We start from the raw sequence: 18981 nt of genomic DNA on the forward strand, positions 1-18981 counted from the left end.
CCCTGCTGCTCGCAGTTCTTAATGTTAAGCTAGATGGTGTTTCTCATACCGAGAGAATCACAAGGAATGTGTGAACAGATCACAAAGCAGAAGCACCCGTCTCCCTGCTTCTCCCAGGAGCCGTGCCCTGGCCAGGAGGAGGCTGCCGGCCAGGCCGCTGTGCCCCGAGCGCCCCGCGGGCACAGCCGCGGCAGAGCCGCTGGGGCCCGGCGGTCACCGCCTCCCGCCACGCGCGGAGCTGACAAGGGCCACGCGCCCGGCCGCGGGGTGCTTCACCGTGCTCCCGGCCGGCTCCCTGCGAAACGAACACTCATTACCCTTGCCGCAGCACACTGAGAATAGAGGCACAGCTTGCTGCTAGAGCAGCCCATCTTCCAGCGCCGGCAGCCCCCCGCTCGGCCCCCCGGCCCTCATCGGCGACGCGCGGGTGGCGGCGGCACCACCGAGCCGGGCAGGTCCGGCCAGGGCCGAGCGTCAAGGCCGGACCTTGCCTCCGCAGGTTATCCCGCTTCCGCGCCCAGCGCTCCCGACAGCGGCAGAGACTGCAGCTTCTGCAATTGGCACAAGCAGCCAGCGATTACTTAAAGCCACAGCCCTTCTTTTATGAAAGGCGAGCCCAGACATTAGATCGATCGATCTCCGCTCGCTCCGACGGCAGCCGGGATCGCTGAGGGTGGAACACTGCCCTTCTCTGCAGATAACCGAGCTTATTTTTAGCCGTCTCGATCTTGCTGTACGCTGCTTTCACGCTTAATTGGTTGATGCGAAAAACAGCCATAGGAGGCCTAAACTGAATGGGAGAGCCACAGATACAGCACCTTTGCTGCTGTCAATGCCCACGCTTATGTTCAATAGTCCCGGTGCACGCAAACAGCTTGAAAATCACTTTCCATGCTTTTCCTTTAGCGAGGATACATTGGGGGGGGGGGGGACCAACAACAAAAAAACCCCATAAACAAACAAACAAACAAAACCCACAAAAACCAACCAAACAACAACAACAACAAAACACTGGCCCAAAAATCACAGACTTGTCCACAATTGAACACAGCAAATGAATTTGCAGACTGGTCCAGTGACACCTAAGTTGGTTCTTCCCAGGGAAAACCTCACCTCTACAGCAAATTCCCCCTTTGCCCTTGGTCACTCTCGATGCAGCCTGACCACAGGCTTACATCTTAAGAGCACCCCATCCTGGAGGCAGGGAATACTCACTGCATGCCTGCAGAACAAATAAAGCAGTAAAATACACCTTTCTTAAGAAAAATTACAAAGAATGAGCACCAAAAACCCAGTCATGTATTAAGGTCTGACACAAGACTAATCCAAATGAGTAATTTTTATGCTACACACTCATTTTCAAGTTTTAGGAAATTATTATGCAGTTGTATAGGCTGGTTAGAAGAAAATGCCAGCCCTTTACTAGAAATACTTTTATTTTTGACCTTGTATGAGAAAGATTCCCTTTTAATCACTCAATTTAAGCAGGTGTAAGAATTCTTTGGATACTTTACACTTTGGTAGGGCTATTAAGCAGCAGTGTTGCAGTTCTAAATTAAGCACTTAGAGGCTTTTTACAGTGCTAGTGGGCTAAGATTGAAAACCACACCTCACCCTCCACGGTAAATTCTCAGAAGAGCAGAGGTCAGTTATTGAAAGGACAAGCCCTGCTCTTCCCCGCTTCTCCGCTCAGAAGGGAGAGACAAACCATCTCACTCCGGTACAACGCCAGTGTTCTCACTATGGACACAGCATCTGATGATGAAAATGGGAATGTTGCAGTGAGTTTATTTGAGTTGCATCCCTGCACACTGGGACACAACCTGCTTTCTTCTAGCCCACTCTGTCAGCAAAACATCTCAAATTCTCCCTAGCAGCTGTACCATGCTGCAGATCCTTTGGACATGCTAATATTTTTTAGTGTTTCGAAATGGGCTTCTTCATGGTCTACACATTTTATATTTGCTTTTTTGTATTTATTCCCCCTAAATTAGTCAGACTGACTAGCAGTTAACTTAGTACACTTTTATCTAAGTTCTAAGAGAATTGAAGCTGCAAGTATGGATGGTTTCCCCAGGAAAACTTGAAAGTTTCCAAAATCTGAAATCGAAACGCAGTAAAATACCAAAAGCACTTGAATAATTCAGTACGGGCCTATCTTCAGTATTTAATTTAAAGACAGGTATGCATTTGCTTTGTGCTGGAATATCCAGCAACCTTCTAGTTAATGCTTAACAAGATTCTAGTTGAAAAATCAATACCAGAAATTGGAAGAGCAGAACCAAGTTGGAGCGCACAGGATCGAGCAATTTTGGCATTATTATCCAGATAAATCCCGCAATAAGGATCATCCTCATTTAGTTGTCAGAGACTCATGAAGGATCTTTCATACCCCTTTACTTTTTTTTTCTGGTACAATTTATGAATTTATATGAAGATCAAGTACATTATTTGGTACCTATTTTTTCTCATTTACAAAGAATCTATTGTAGGTTGTACTTTAACCAAAACATCCCCCCTGCCATAAACGTGGAAGCTACAGGAAAGAACAAAATCAGAGTTTAGGGATAAAAGGTCTGCCATAGGTGATATTAGAGCAGTGCACCTCTGCCACTGAATGCTACAAAAGAGTTCTCAGTATAACAAGGGAGACTTGGACATTTCTTGTTCTGAGAAAGACTAGCCAGTTAAAAAATCCTTCACATTTTGAAAATTTGACAAGTGCAGGTAGACATATGCCCCATAGCAAAGACACTTGGGAAGGTGTGGCCAGAGGTAGAAGGTTAAAGAATACAACAGCTTCAAGCTGACAAAAAACTACCAAGTCAGGAATGGAATAAATGACAAACTTTGCAATTCATGTTTGTTTTGTTGGCAGTTATGCAGCCCAATTACAGGCTTAAGAGTATTTTTCCTGGCAACTAGCTGTTTCTGCTACAGCTTGAGATTCAAAGAGACCAGCCTAGGGTCATTTTAGATACAAACAAGGGCGAGGACATATCACTGTCTGAACAGTTTCCATTGCTCTGCTTTGAAAGCAGGAAAGCTCTACAAAAGTCCAGATTCTAAAATGAGCAAGAGGGATATTTGTACGAAGCACACAAACAAACAGCCTTCCTGGCTACATACCTATACCAAATCTTCACATAAGATAGATCCAGGTTACCTCCAAGACATCAGGTTCTGAGCAGTTCTCAAGCTGCAATAGGTGGGCATTCCTCAAGTTTGCCACAGGAACTTTGCAGACCACAAATACAAGAGTATGAAGTTTTACAGCCAGCTAGCAACTCTGTGTTTCCTTGAGAGGATATGCAACCAGACTAACACGCCTGCTCCTGGCCAGGTAGGGTGATGTTGGTATGGGAGCCCTATGTTCTGCCTACCAATCAAGGCTTTGAGAGCCACAGATAGGCTGTGCCTGGTCAAAAAGTCCTAATCACCCTTTCTAAGTTTTTCCTCCATGTTAAGAGCTACAAGTCCTTCAACATTTACTCAATATAAAAAAGCAAATCACAGCAGAAAACAGGTTTCAAGTACGTGTGTCCAAATAAGCTAACACTGCCCAATCTGGTAGTAATTACCCAAACATCACGGTTCACATTTTAAACAAGCACACTCCTTTGGGAAACAAAATATGTACTCTTTTGAAGCTGTACTAAAGAAAGAAAACTTCACAAGAACCAATAATGAAAAGTTCACATTTGCGTACCAAAATACAGTAACTGCTTGCTTTTTCAATTTCAAGCAGCCATATCACACTGATATCTATGTGATAAGCCACCTGCCACAGCTGCACAGCCTACCCTAGTAACAGATTCAGAAGAAGCATTGTAGACCACTGCAACCAAAAACCGCAAAGCACTGGTGTATTGCAAAGGAAGAGACAACTCAATTTGAGGCCGTGAAATACCCTAGGGAATCAGGCCATGTTGTGGGAATTTTCCCATGACACAAATGGAGCAGCCATACTGGAATGTTCATCTCAGTGCTGAGATACAACGTGGTCCCTGCCCAGGGAAGGTGGAGAAGGGCTCTGACAGTGCCAGCACCAAGCTCTCTGCAGCGTGCAGCCAGGACGGGCAGCTCTAAGCCTCAGGCAAAGCGCAGCAACTGAACCTCTCACGGGCATAACTGGGAGGTGGGAATGTCTCTGACTGGGAAGGCTGTCATCAGCCTTCTTGTTTTCATCAGCAATACACTTTGCAAACAAGTAATTTCAAGACTCGGAACATAAAGGAGTAGAAAATCTAGCGTTAAATATAAAAGTATTGCGATGCTTTTTTACAAAAAGCATTTTATTATAACAGACTAAATAAAATTTGTTCAGAGTGCATAAATTAAATTTATCTATGCAAAGAACGGAAGCACTTAAAAGTGTTTTACTATCATATACAGGGCCAAATTAATTTTATTCTTGGAAAGAAGAGTCTGGTTTTTGTAAGCCATTTACTGTCAAACCAAACCACAAGCACTTACTCCTAAAATTAAACTTAGAGAGAAATGCTGAGCATCTAAAAAACATAATAAAGTGGTCTTAATAAATTTAGTCTTAATAAATTTGCAAGCACTTCTGTAACATGTATGTTTCCACCCTACTGGAGATTTGCTGAGGTTTTATGAAAAAAAAAGATCATAATTTAAGTATTTTTTAATATTGGTACAGTCTCAGTTGTCAACAGGATGTCTTTCTCATCCAAGGAGATATTCCTCTTGGGTACGAAGCATTAGAAATTTATGTCTACTCTGTCCTTGTGCTGCTCCAGTCATAAAAACATGATCATCGTCATTGGCTGCAGTGTAGAAACTGAGTCACATCTTTGCATAAACTCCAGTCACTCGTGTCACCAGCTGCAGTCTGCAGTAATTATGAAGGGACAACAAAAGGGCCATTCATATCCGCTTTGCACTATGACATTTAACTTGATGATTAGAAATACCACAGTATTTCTAGCTGTCCCTTTTCCTTCTTTCCTAGCAAAATCTAATCCTCTAAGTAAGTCTTCTCATTAAATATTAGCAATTTTAGAAATTGATTTCTTATAAACTCACCTACTCCATGCCTAATTTAAAACCCCCTTGCAATGTCAGTTCCTCTGCATCACTCGATGCAAAAACAAGCTAAAGAAACAAGCCAAGGAAGCAGTACAACAAATAGAATTTACATTCTCTGCTCCATGCATATTTTTGAAAGGACCAGCAGACTATTACTGTGATAAAATAAAAATGCCCTTAACCATCTCCAATCAATAAATATACAGTGAAATGAATACTTCTAATTTACTCTAGGCCTCATTTGTGCTATACACTCCTTGCCAAGTCAAATACGCTCTCAGTTTTCACCTTGGCATACTTCAAGCAGAGTTGACTCAGAATACAGCATTTACATGATAAACTGATAGGGATTCACTGAGATTTTTAATATTTTATTTTTTTATCTACTAGGTACATCTATGGAGAATCAGATGTTTTTTTCCCTGATGTTTCGTGTATGAAACACTAAAGCAGAAAACACTAAAGCAGAGAACCAGCCAAACAGGATTCCTATGAGTCACTATGTATTTAACACATTTCCTTGCAGGCTCTTTATGCTTTTGCAAGCTTTACATAGGATCTTAAGCTTGCAGGGATCTTTGATTTCCCATTTAGAAATCATGTCCACCTTCATGCAATAGCCTTGAAAGATAGGTTCAGATATAATAATATAGGCTATTTAATTTTACTTTTCTATAACAGCTTGTTTGCTACTTCACAGTGTTTCTGAATGTTAATATTAGTTCATCTGAAAGAGAATGACTCCTTCCTTCCCTGTAGAAACTCCAGTCTCATAAAAACTAAGTTTACCTCATCTAGGCAATTACTTATTTCCCAGTATTTTCTAAAGTTTTCTGTCTCAATCCAGCTCATCTGAATATGACACAGTAGCCACCACATACCATGCAACTTTGACAACTTATACCATCACTATTTTTCCCACGTCTATAAAACTGTTATTACCATTATATAGTTATTCAGAATGTTGTAATAAGAGCCTGTGCTTGAGCATAGTATTACATGAATAATTCAATTTTTAAGACTGTTCAGAATCTCACCTGAAAAAAGGTAGTACAAATCAAGAAGGAAACAAGATTGAAACATGTTACTTTTTTCTACTAACTGCTCCCTTAAATTTTGCAATAGATACCACTATTTGACTCCTGTCATTAATTCTGCAGCTTTTTGAAAAAAAAAAAAATAAAATACAAGAAATAACAAAGTAGTCATGAAAATCAGGTTCTTTGTGGAAAGCAGCAACAGTTGCCTGAAACATCAAGTTTGTTTCAGTCAAAGGCGTCTTTTTCCAAGACACCTTTTGCAAGGACTCCCAATTGTCTTCAGCTGCAACCCATTCTGAATACCCAGGTGTACCAAATAAATTGCTTAACTGACGCATCTTCTAAAAGGTTATTTCCATTCCAGCCCAGTTTCATAGTAATTAATGGATTAAAATGTTTTTTCTGGATGTTAGAGCTTACAAATCTTCAATCTCTTGCCAAAAACATTCTTGTTCATTCATACCACGTTTTATAGAGACCTTGAGAATCATCTGAAACTTCCTTGCTTTCTATCTGCTACCTGTCAGACACAGGCTTGCAGAACCTAGGTTTTCTCTACAGGGGGAAGCTACTGTGGTATTACTCAAATACTCTCTGTTACAAAACAGAATATATTTGCATTCCTTAAAATCAGGATATTACATTTTGGGTTCTAAATGATTTTTTTTTTTTTAAAGTAAAGAAGCACAAAAATTATGTCAATTACATATCCTTATTATCTCTCATAAAAAGTTACGTCCATATTTTGGGAAGCCAGATACACCTTGTATGAAAATTCTAATGAAAACTGGCCAAATTTGATTTTAAGTTAAAGAAAATCAAAAGTAAAACTTTTACTCAAAGACAGCTGCTCTAAATAACAGGACTCATAGGTCAAAAGATAGAACTGTTCCAAAACTCTTGGGGGTTTAGTGATGCAATGTGTACTTCTGCCCCTTAACCTAGATATGCATTTCTCATTTGACAAATATAAACATTTTTTGCTGAACTTCCACAAAGGCCAGGACAAACATAGATGTTTTCATGTATTCCAAAATGGAAAAAACCCAAAATGTTTTAAACTGCTAAGTTCCCAAGGAAACTAGTATCTTGACTCTTACAGTCATGCACATGTCAGGAAATGCCAGTTACAACAGGTCATATACTAATGGTTAATTTCTATTTCCACCTAGAAATGCTGAAGCCTGCTCAGTCACACAGTTCCAGCACACTCCTCATGGTGTTTCCTGTGTCACATCCACAATTGGTGTTTTCCACACATTACTGTCAAGGCTCTATACCCTTCTCAAATGGCCTTTTCCTATACTAAGGAAACTTCTTAAAGACAGCACCACAACATTCCCAGGTTAAGTCTGACCTGTTAATAGCAGTCTTCCCATGAGCATACCAAGAAAAGCACAACAGTGAAACTGAGTTTCTTTTCATTTCTATAGTACCCTGTTTCACAGATACAAATTTGAAGCCCATTTTTATAGCAGAATCTGTACAGAATTACTGAGGTCCTTAACTGGGTTTATTTATTAAACTAGAAAAATAAAAATGGATATTCACAATAACCAAACACTTTACCAATCTAATTTTTTTTAAAACAGCTTAGGTAGTAGTTCTGAATTTTAGTGCAGTTTATGCACTAAAATGAGAAGATGAAATATTTGTCAGTTCACACTCTGAACAGTTACAAAGCCATTCTAACGACACATTACCCTTTCCTTGGACAGTTAAATCTGCCTTAGACAAATTTAAAACTAGATTTAAAACCAAGCTAGTACCACACTGCTAACACAATCACCCTCCACTCCCAAAGATGTAAGAGTTTATACACAGCAGTGAGTTGGAGGTTAGACCAGCCCAGCTGCAGGGCTCATGCAACCTTGGAGGGCAGCCCTGAAGCAGGGGAAGGGGCTGGACACCTCTCAGGAGGCAAGAAGAGGCTCAGGCAGGAGCTGCCATAGCCTCAGCCTCATCAGCTGGTGATGTACTGGGGTTTTTTGCTTCCCAAGGGAGCATCTGGCTCGTACCCACAGCTGCAGACCTCTCAAGCACACATTCCCACCCTACCCCAGCACTGGTGGTTCTTCACTTACACTCCTTCCCACAGGAAGCCCCCACAAGGGGACATACCCAAAACGCTTTCGACATGGACAGACCTGTAAAACTAGATCCAAAATAATTTTTTCATTGGCTTCCCAAAGAAGCCGAAGCATACACAAGGCTAGGGAAGAGAGGGGAGAGCTGCAAGAGTGGCAACCCCAATCTGACTTATCACAGACATGCTAACCACATATTTAAAGCATCTGTGAACATATCTCTTACTGAAGGGACAACAAATTCAAAATTAATACTAGTGGCAGTTAGAAGATCAACTCAAATGCAGTAGTGCTAATGTCAGAGCTCTTTGCAGTTGAAGGTTAATGGAAAACAGCTTTCCTTGGCATTTCATGCACTTATTGTAAATGGTCAATTTCACCATTTCCTCTGTACTACCACTTTTCATTTCTTGTTTGAACTTAAAAACAGGAAAGTAGTCATGAAGTAACAGGAATTACCAAGGGATCAGGGGAAGCGCAGTGCTCTAGAAAGACTCAACTTGCTTTTGTGATTAGTGTGCAGTTTAATATGTGTTCTTATCACTGCCAGCACGCACACAGCTGTCCAACAATGGAAAAACTCCATGTTCTCATCAGCCACACTGTTCGTTGCCATCAAATATTCTGGATGCCAAGCAGTTTTCCATCTAGCATTAACCCAGGACAACAACAGCCCCTGTGAGGTAGAAATCAGGCTTTTAGGATTTTTCAACTCGGAAGAGTCTTGGTAAAGGTAGCTAAACATAGACAACTCCTCCCCCCCGCAAAAAAAAAACCAAAAAACACCGACAGATCAAATGGGAAGGCTTTATCAGAAGCAGCTGTTACTATTGACAGCTCCAAGGTAACTCTTGCAACAAACAGGTTTGAGCGCAGGGCTTTTTGAGAGATTCCTGCTCAGCTAGAAACAGCACAGCAGCATTGCTCAATCCCATTTAACCCTTTGACAGCAGCCTCTCAACCTCACTCCAGAAGGGCTAGTTGCAGTTTTGACAGAAGTCATTGCCAGCAAGTCCTGATTCTGTTTGCAGAATTCCAGTTCAAATGAGCTCGTAAGAAACAACTTTAATCTGTGCAGAAATACATTGGGAGCTCTTGGGGAAAATAAGTAAAAACAACATAACAGTAAAATCAAACAAATCTAACAGCCAAATCATATTCCAGTCACTTCAGCTTTGCTTTGGAGCGAAAGCAGGAGAAGCTGCAGCAGATTTTTGCCAGTAGGCTCAGGCTGGGCTGCCCAGCCTTGAAGTGACCCAAGTGCTCACTCCAGTACTTTACTCCATTTGGCCAGGCAGCCTGTCCTTCACCCCATCTCACCCTCACATTGGCTCTGACCAAACGTTAGGACAATCCATGTCACTTGGCACAGAAATGCTCTTTGGCTGGCTTGGCTTTCTGTAGGGACGGAGCAGCACCAGAGGAGTCCAGAGCAAGCTGTTTCTTAGGCTGCATCATGTCACTTCACACTTGCTCTAATGAGAAGAATGGAAGCACAGCTTTGTTCCTCATGTAATCAGCTCAGCGTGATTTTTAATTTTTTTTTTTTTTTTTTTTAAAGACAGAGAAGCTTAAGCTACCTTCAGTTGGCTCTGCAGTAGTTAACCTATGAGACCCTATCTCATGAGTAAAAGCCTAACTTGAAGTTTCCTCCCAAGTTTATCCAGAGTTTGAAAACTACATCGAAAGTGTCCCCAAGGGATACTTCAGACAATTAACTCTATAGGCAGCAAAGACTGTTAGCCATACCAGACTCCACCCCTCACCCTAAAGGAAAAAAACCCAAACAAATGAACAAAACTAAAACTACTCTTCACAGTGCTCCCTATAACAGTCAAACCCTCCAGGATGTCTCCCACAGCTAAGTAACAGATTTTAAGTATTCCTTATAGCACGACAGCAGAAGAGTCCTTCTATCCCTATAGAACTCCCACAAGAGCAAGGCAGTGAGTCTCCAGCAAGTATTGCCTTATCCCAGGAAAGGAGAGAGCAAACTCAAAAATCAATAAATGAGATGAAAATACATCAATGTGGCATATTTATCTCAATTTCAAATGTTCAAACTTAACTGTCCATGATTACTAGTTTTATATAATTTGACAGAGGTATTTTTTTCTTTCAATCTGCAAAAGACTAGCAAAGAGGAATAAGGAGCAAAATCACTAGTTTCTTCCATGCAGTTCTCTCTTGCCTCCTTCAAAATCACTTTTTCCTTAATTAAACCCCTCACTATTCTTAAAGAGAACTCATATTTAGGTTAGAGCAACCTGTAAAATAGCCTAGAAAAAGCAAATTAGTATGATGAGCTTCTTCTTACTAAACATGACATTTATAAAGTATTTTCAAGTTTTAAAATGTTGCAATAAAAATATTTGAGAGAAAAAACTGTGTCAAGACATTTAATTGTAAGAGTTACTGAAAAAAAAGTGCGCTTATTCTACAGTAATTAGAAGGTTGCACAGAAGTTTAGCAGTGAGAATTTAACTTAAAATTTCACAATATCATGTTAGATGACAGGCATCCAAAAATCCTGTATCAGGTTGCTTTGAAGATCTCAAACTAGTTCCATAGGCAGAGAAAGGTGTTTCAACCAAGAGTTCAAAAATAAAAAAAACCTACCAAACCAATCCCAGAAACCTGGCTAAGAGCCACTGCTCTTAGAGTTGAACCAGACTAGGAGATAAATGCAGTATTTTTAGATTAAATGAAAGCAAGCAGATATTATCCCATGAGAATGGTACATCTGCCAGAATATGAAGACAATTTAGTGCTTTTTTGTATACAAGACTGTAAAATCACCATGTAGCAGAAGAGTTGAGATGAAATTGATACCAATATTAGAACATGAGTTATAAATGCAAGAGAAACAGCTATTAAAGCATGCATCAGTTGTGCTGTATAAACTCATAACTGTTATGATTTCCTTGACTTCAGATTTTTCTTTTCTCAAAAGTTTCCAAAGCAGACCAATGGTTTCTAGTGTAGTATCAAAGTGATTAAGTCATTACATATTTCAAACAGATTAGAAAAATTAGGATTAGGCCACAGAAGATTAATTCTACTCTATAATTCCAGACGCATTTCTGTATTTTTATTAATAATTTTAAGACACCATCAACAATGCAGGATTCAATAAATAAAACTGTAACAACTCAGACTTTGTTCTGAGTAGCTCAAAAACATATCCACCCATTAAATACTCTTCCATCCAATGTCCGATAACAATGCAAGGCCATGTAGATTATCTGTTGAAACTAATCTTTCCTACAAGGGCAGAACTTGAAGTATACACTTGGAAATCTACTCAGTCCTGAAGGATTCTCTGACTACAAACATTTAAAAACGCTTTTAAAGGGCATGTGAAGCATGCAGAGGTCACAAAGCCCAGTGTCGTGGATTTGATTTTTTTTCTAGCCAGCTGATACTAAAGGTCTAGAAGTATAACCTCCACAAGAAAACAGAAACCACTGGAATGGAAACATAAAATTTATTATCAGTATATTAATATTTTCTGAAGCCATTGCTGAGACACGTTCAAACAATTAAAGCCAAAACTGATAAGCTGTGAGCTTTTACCTCAGACTGCAGGTGCTGGATGACAACTGTTAACGCTTCAAACTTCTGGTTACTGGACGTCAGGAATTTTTTCAGCTGCAGGATGATTCCACTTTGGGTCTCACATTTTGTTTTGTACTGTGTCAACTCAGCTGCTTTTGTGCCAGGTGAACGTGCATCTGTGGAGGCTTGAGTCCGTATGTATGAGCTCCTGGGACTCCGCTGCTTGCCCTTGTCAACTATGACAACAACAAAGACGAATTAATACGCATTTCATGCTGAAATCTCACCAAAACATAAAGTACAGGTGCAAAAGAAAGTAGTTATAAATTCCTACAACCACTTGCTGAAATACTAACTAGGAAAAAGGGTTATTTCAGTAGCACTGCAGAGCAGGCATTATCAATCTGTTAATTCGTAACACCATAAACTTGGGTACAGTGTTTTGCACTTCATTCTTCATGTATTTATTCTGTGGCATACTTCTCAGCATAGTCTTCACACTGGGCTTTCAAAAAATACTTTTATAACATGCAAGATCTCTGTCATCCTATCTATTCAGTAACTTATTTCTAACATAAGAGTTGTCCACTTTTGTGTGCAATATGGATTTCGTATTTCTTGCACTATAAAGTACTGCTAAATACAAAACCATTTTCTCTGCACTTCCTTTGTTATTTTTCTTCCTTTTAAAATTTTAAATGTAAAAACTCCCCTCTCTGCAGCTGAGGCCTGAGATTTGTTAACTAGAGGTCTTGCAGTTTCTTAGTGCTAGCAATTTTCAGTCACAAGGATAAGACTTAAAAAAAAAATTCCCTAAAATGTATTTTATTTCAATATATATTCACAGTCCTGAAATTACATTATTGATTTAATGTTCTCAGTTTTCTGGCAACCTCAATGCTTTCACAGTACAAAGTCATCTCATGTCAGAGGAAACCAGATTACATAAATCAGCATTTGACTCATAAACACTGTATTTTCAGGTTTCTCTGCTGCCTTCAGACTGGAAAAAGTACAGTACTGCTGTGCAGATAGGGCTAGTCTTCCCCCCTTGATCACAAAGGGAACGAGCAAACAATTTTGCAATAAAAGGCTGATGCAATAGATAAATATCCCTTAGCAATTTAATGAAGACATCTAAGCAGATTACTTTGTACAGTTTCAACTTAACAAGATTTCTTCACGATAGAGTGAAAAAACCTGAGAGGTGAGATCTGCAGAAAAGAAAGATAGGAACATGCATCTTGAAGGTCTCTTCCAACCTAGTGATTCTGTGAAAACAGGACAAACTAACCAACAAGACTCAATCCTTCCTGAATCCCAAGCACCTGGTTTGAAGGTTGTCAAATAACCCTAGAATCATCCCAGCACTGTAAACTTCAAACTCACTGTCTCTCAACTGGAGACAGTATTAAGAAAAAAAGCTTTGATCCTTAGTTAATGTTAGTCTGACTGGGATATCAGCTATTGCATTAATACATAAGTCTTCCACAGGCTGTATTTGCTTTTAAAGTCTTTGAAAAAAGTTTTCCTGTGCAAAATACTAACATCCTCTGTGCCTTCCTTACTGAGCGTGGTATAAATTGCCTCCCAAGCCTATTAATTTTCCAGATAAAACCTCTCTGGGCAAGATTTTCTGCTAGTTAGAGAACTGTCAGCATATCATGCTTTATAATGTTCAAATGCCCTTGTATTCTTGGAGATTTCTCTACACTTCTGCACAGAGATGCAGACTGTTAAAGAGTGTATTTTCAGTTAGAAACACACCATTGTACAGCTGAATATTAGAGCTATTAAAAGGTATTTCAACTCAAATCAAAATACAAATTTGTAGGACAAAAGGATCGAGCTTGGCTGCCAATTCTAGTTATTTTTACCACCATTTAACTAACATGACCACTTCTTTTCTTGCTGTGAAGATATAACATCTTTTGAGTAGACATTTTTACACAAATGCCAGTTCACATCTGAGAACAACCAGGTCAAATTTCCAGCAATCTTATGGACAAAATACTATGTGGAGGAAACTACTGGTTACCTTCTGAGGCTCCTTCAAAAATCACAAGAGATAATAATCAAGAAGAAAGGGAGAAAAAAAAAAAAAAAAAAAAAAAAAAAAAGAGCAGGGACTAGAGAATAAACACGTAGAGTCAGTTCTTCCCTTCCCTACTGGCTTACATACTCCTACTCTCTCATATATTCCGCCTCCCTTCCCAAATGCTCCACTTATGACAAACAGAGAACGAGAGCATTATTCTTGATGTAAGAGTATTGGGTAAATTCACTAACACAGATGCTAGTGTCATAATTTAATCAAACATTTGAAATTAGTTTTACAACCATTTCTAGGACCCTGACACAGCTCTGCTAAACCTGAACAATTTCAGATAATTTTTACTCTGGGAAAAATTACCTCACATAGTTAGTTACCTAATGAAGAATTTTCATTTAAATACAGCAATAGAACAGCCAACCACAAATGACAAAAGGCTCCAAATAGCCATTGTTTTTGAAGTTCAGCCAGCCCTTATCACTTTGTCAGTTTCGTACACTGCTTTTATCCTGCTGCCCAGACCACCAAGTATTTTCCAAGAAGCTTATTCAAGCATCCAAGCAAGCCAGCCCTTGATACTATGCTAAAAAAAGCTGAACAAAAAACATGCATGAAGTGAAATTCAGTGACATTCCTGTTGGCAATTTTATCATAGACATGTGCTATACACAGCCACTCCAAATGCTGAAAAGCATGAACCCTCTGTAGCATGAACTGCCTCTACAGATTAACGCCACTGACACTATGATGTTTATTTATGGCCTACGTACCTCTGGGCAATGACAGATCGTTTCCAGATTTGTATAGAAGGCATACTGTGGTGTCAAAACAAAAGCCATGCTTTCATTAAGACAAAAGCATCATGAGTCTGATTACTGATACCACCACATCAATGACAGAGCGTAATTTAAAGATGGTATTGGTTAACAGCCCAAGTCCTTCTCACTTGGGCCTGTTCACCTGCCACCTCTATACAGTCAGACTTGCAATGCAGAACAATTTCCACCTTTAAATCAGGTTCTGGATTCCTCTCCAGCAGGCTCAAAACCACTTTACCCAATGTAGTTGAAAAGCCTGGTTTTGGAAGACTGAAAATCAGATTTTCAAGTACTACAGATTTTCAGTAACTGGACAGAATCACCATCTAAAGTCCTATCCTTCTTCATACTAGTAAAGCAAAAAAAAAAAAAAATAGCAATGATCTTGCAAAGACTAAGCCTCTTGATCATTGAATCATTCACAGAAGATTTGATCTGGATTTTGCAAAAGGTCCCCAAATCCTCTCACTCCCTCTGCAGCCACTATACAGATGGCACAGCAGCTGACTTTAGTTCACTGGGGAGAGCATTAAACCCATTCCATGCTTCTGCATGAAGCAAACTGTTTCTCATGCACAGCTTCTCTAGTTAATAGCTATTCAGAAGCAAGAAATACACAACTGTCAGTACATTGGGTGTGTTCCATAAAGTTACATTTAGGTGCTGGGGTTCTGCCCATTCCTTGACACAGTATTTGTCTGGCTGGCTACCTCAGAGCTTGAGTTGTGTTACTGGTTTCCTCAGCCTCCCTATCTTGTGCATTGTTGCTGGATTACCAGAAAAATCTCTAACACACTTTTTTGGTTTGCAGAGCCAAATCAAAGTCTTCCTTTGCAAATCATGTACTAGGAAGGTAAATGTAGTAGTATCTACACTAAATTATTTTAAGCAAGAGATTCAATTTCTAAAAACAATTAAATTTCTTAAAAGCATTCAAAATAGACTAAACAAATTTCTTGACAAGCAAAAATAGAAATAACCTCACTTCTCTCCCCACACTTCCAATTGTCACTATTGTCTTACCCCCAAGCACCTTCTTTTCACATTCCTCATCCAAACTGTTAGCTTCCACGGGTCTTTCAAAACCCATGTGCGTCTGGTGTAAGCATTTTTCAAAGAAAAATCCTTGCTCAGCATTTTCTCTCGTGGGAAGATGCAGGCTGGTAAAAACTTTCTGCCTCTCCTCCATTTTCTGGAAAGCCTTGTCTACACATGTTAAATTGGTGCTCACTTCTTTGATCAGTAAGACCAGATCAGCCTGAGTATTTAGTCGAGCTTCCATTTCTTCTCTTACTCGCTGGATTTCCTCAAGCACAGTTCTTATATCCAAGTGACTGGACTTCACCTCTGCTTTGAGATCTTCTTTCACCTGTTGCTGGCTCCTCTGCAATGCTAACACAGTTCTGATTTCCTTCTGAGATGTTTCCACATCATGCTTTAGTGCCTTCTGCCCAGCCTGCATTGCCTCCTGGCTAGCTTTCACTTCTGCCAACAGAGCAGCGATGCACTCCATCCCGATCCCACAGGAGTCGCAGGTCCTCTTCCAGTGTCACAGCTTCCAAGCAGTCAAGGACATTTGTGAGCCAGTATCAGACTTCCCCTGATGGCAAGTGAGCTAGCACACAGCCCTTGGTAGGGTATCCTACCACAATTTACAGCACTCTGCAGTGAAGGTACTTGGTAAAAGTCTCGTACGAGGTGAGCCAAAGGCACTACATGAAAGCCTTCAACAGGCACGGCTGTAGTCAGAGCTCCTTCTCAGGACTCAGACAGAGCACTAATCAGTTTAATTGGCAGATTATGCCACACCTGAATTTTTTAAAATCTTTTGCTGACATCATTGTACGTGGGACGTCACCCCCGAAGCCACTCCCAACAGTCATTTGATCTGTGCATCAATCAAAATATGCCTGGGCATCAGTAACCAAGTTTGTTGCAATGCAGCCAAACACTCTGTGAGAACGCAGTGGCCCTTCCTTTACAACACAAAGGCTCAAAGGAAGCCTGAATCACCTGCAGGAGCTGAAAGCCAAACAGTTCAACAGTGTGTAGTTATTTCAATTGTATATTCAACAAGGTGATTATGCACCTGTCTTTCTGCTAATGTGAGATTCAGGTGTACATCTGTGGACACATTCGATACTGCCCCACTCTCACTGAGTGCTGTCCTTATCCACACAGCAAGCAATACTCTTCTGGTAATCGCTGGAAGAACACAGTTCCTGAGGAAACCCTCTAATCCACAAACAATAAAGACTTATCACAGCAATATGGTAAAAATTACTCATGAGATATTTTTGCCAAGTTAAGGATGCCAAGCCTTTTAGCTACCAGGTCTGAGGGTTAACTTTTCTCTGGAAAAGCTATGGCTTCTTACTTTTAGCACAAAGCTCTTAATAGGTCTAGGCTCCATGTGAAAACAGGTAGATTAATGGCACCAGGCTGCTAGTTGTGTTATACAGCAGTTTAATTACGCAGTCACTGGATTCAATTTGGAAAAAAATGACCAATACCATGTGATCTTGGTCTACAGAAGGTGTCAGTCTCTGCTTTCAAGGAGGTGAGCAAGTACTCAGCACAATACCCAGCAGAACAGGACTCAGACCACACAAGCTGGAGCTCAGGAAAACTTATACACCACTCCTTTGGCCGTGTCATGACTCCAGGATGCTTTCAGGAGCAGTGATGATCCCAGAGCAGAAACCCATTCTATCTATCAAAAACTGCAATAACCCCCATCAGCATTGTTTTGGGAAGCATTGTTTTGGGCTGGGAAGCAACACTAGGAATGCCAATAGCCCATGCATGCAGAGAGCCAGGATTTCCAGATCAGCACAGTGCTGCTGGCTAAAAGGCCTGTCTGGGGACTCCTGCCCTCAATGCAAGTTTACTACTGATTTGCCAGTTCTCCTCTACACTAGTCCAGACACACTAATGTGTGGTATCAGAGAAGATACCAGAGATGTACCCTCCATATAGAGCACGTCATGGCTTGCAGATATTCCCTGACTATTTTGCTATCACAGCCCCTGGTGAACATGAAGTAGATGCTGGATTTTTTTTCCAAGTCTCTGTATCACCTGCCAGAAGGCCAGACATGGACTTTCTGATGTGATTTCCCAGCACAGCTACAGGCCACAGGTTTCTTCCCCTTTTGGCTCCTTGCCCCATTCCTAGCTGAATAATTATCTCAAGAGCTCCTAAGCATTATTATTCACACAGTCACCACAAGAGACTAGTACACAGGTTGCAGAAGCCCAATCTGAAGTCTGAATCCAGGTAACATCTTTGACAAAAGATGTAAGTGAAGAGAGCCAGGTTAAGAGCAGTCGCAATACCTCTACATCCCTTGGCCATCGGCTGCAGTAATTCAGCTGAGCACTGTAAGTTTTCATTCCACTCTTCACTGTGTCTTAAGAGCTCCTAAAAATCTCTCTTAGTGAACCATTTGCAGAGACCTTGTCAGACAGTAAAATCCATCTGGTCCTGTTGTGATACAGCTGAAAAACAGGTGAAAGGGAGGATATTCCCAGACTCACAGATGTAACCTCCAAAATCTAAATCTTCCTAGAAATTTTAGGCATGAATCCTGTGTTTATATACTAAGATAAATAGCTCAAGTGTCATCCTGCCTAAGTTTCACTTTCTGATGATTTTAAAGGTATAGTTCCACAAAGAGTGATTCCATGAAGCAGTGATTTCAGCTGAGTTAACAAAAAAACAAAGCCAAAAAACCAAAACACCCTCAACTCTAAAAAAAAAAAAAAAAAAAAAAAAAGTTTGGGGGTAAAAAAAAAGTCTCCAACTGATACCCCTTGGTCTCTCTGTAGCAGAACAGGTTCCTGCAGACACTGACCCAAGAGCAGAATCCTAACTACAACATCCATGACTGCTTGAGGGAAGCCTTTCTCTATAAGCTACACTGAAAGCCTGGCTGACAAAGCTGGAGTAACTAAATCAGGTGCTGAAATTGTCATTCCTGTCCAACATCACCAAATCCAAAAGCTGCAGTCTCCTTTCTACAAGCACGTGCACCCACCCTAATTGCCAAGTGTTCTCTGCTATAATGTAATACACTGAAGAAAATCAGTCCTTGGAAGCTGGTCTTCTGCTCTATATGAATACATTCTTTCTATCCAGAATGCAGTCAATCCCAATGTTCGGTATCTTCCTCACTTAAACTAAGACAGGATGATTGACCATAAGGAATCTTTGTCAATTCATAAAGACCACCCTCTTGACATAGATTTCAGGCAGATTTCCTTTACTTTTTTCTACTCTGGAGGACACTCTTTAAAAAACAACCTAAAATTAAATTTATAGGCTAGTACTACAAAGCAAATTTTAAGTCCACAAAAGTTGCTGCTACTCTA

General features: G+C 40.4%; 1 protein-coding gene across 11 annotated transcripts in view; it reads right to left on the reverse strand.

Moving 5' to 3' along the window:
- The window catches only part of MTUS1 (microtubule associated scaffold protein 1), a 115534-nt gene that overhangs the window by 15930 nt on the left and 80623 nt on the right, over positions 1-18981 (reverse strand). For 8 of the 11 annotated variants that reach the window (XM_040065769.2, XM_040065772.2, XM_040065770.1 and 5 more), the window contains one exon: positions 11756-11973. In XM_040065769.2, the coding sequence (XP_039921703.1) occupies positions 11756-11973 (218 nt within the window). Of the gene's footprint in view, positions 1-317; positions 456-11755; positions 11974-13614; positions 13625-15631; positions 16631-18981 lie in introns of those variants that run through there. The other 3 variants (XM_040065776.2, XM_058420823.1, XM_040065775.2) reach the window with 3 other exon arrangements.

This window comes from Hirundo rustica, chromosome 5, assembly GCF_015227805.2.
Source record: "Hirundo rustica isolate bHirRus1 chromosome 5, bHirRus1.pri.v3, whole genome shotgun sequence".
Classification (NCBI taxonomy): domain Eukaryota; kingdom Metazoa; phylum Chordata; class Aves; order Passeriformes; family Hirundinidae; genus Hirundo; species Hirundo rustica.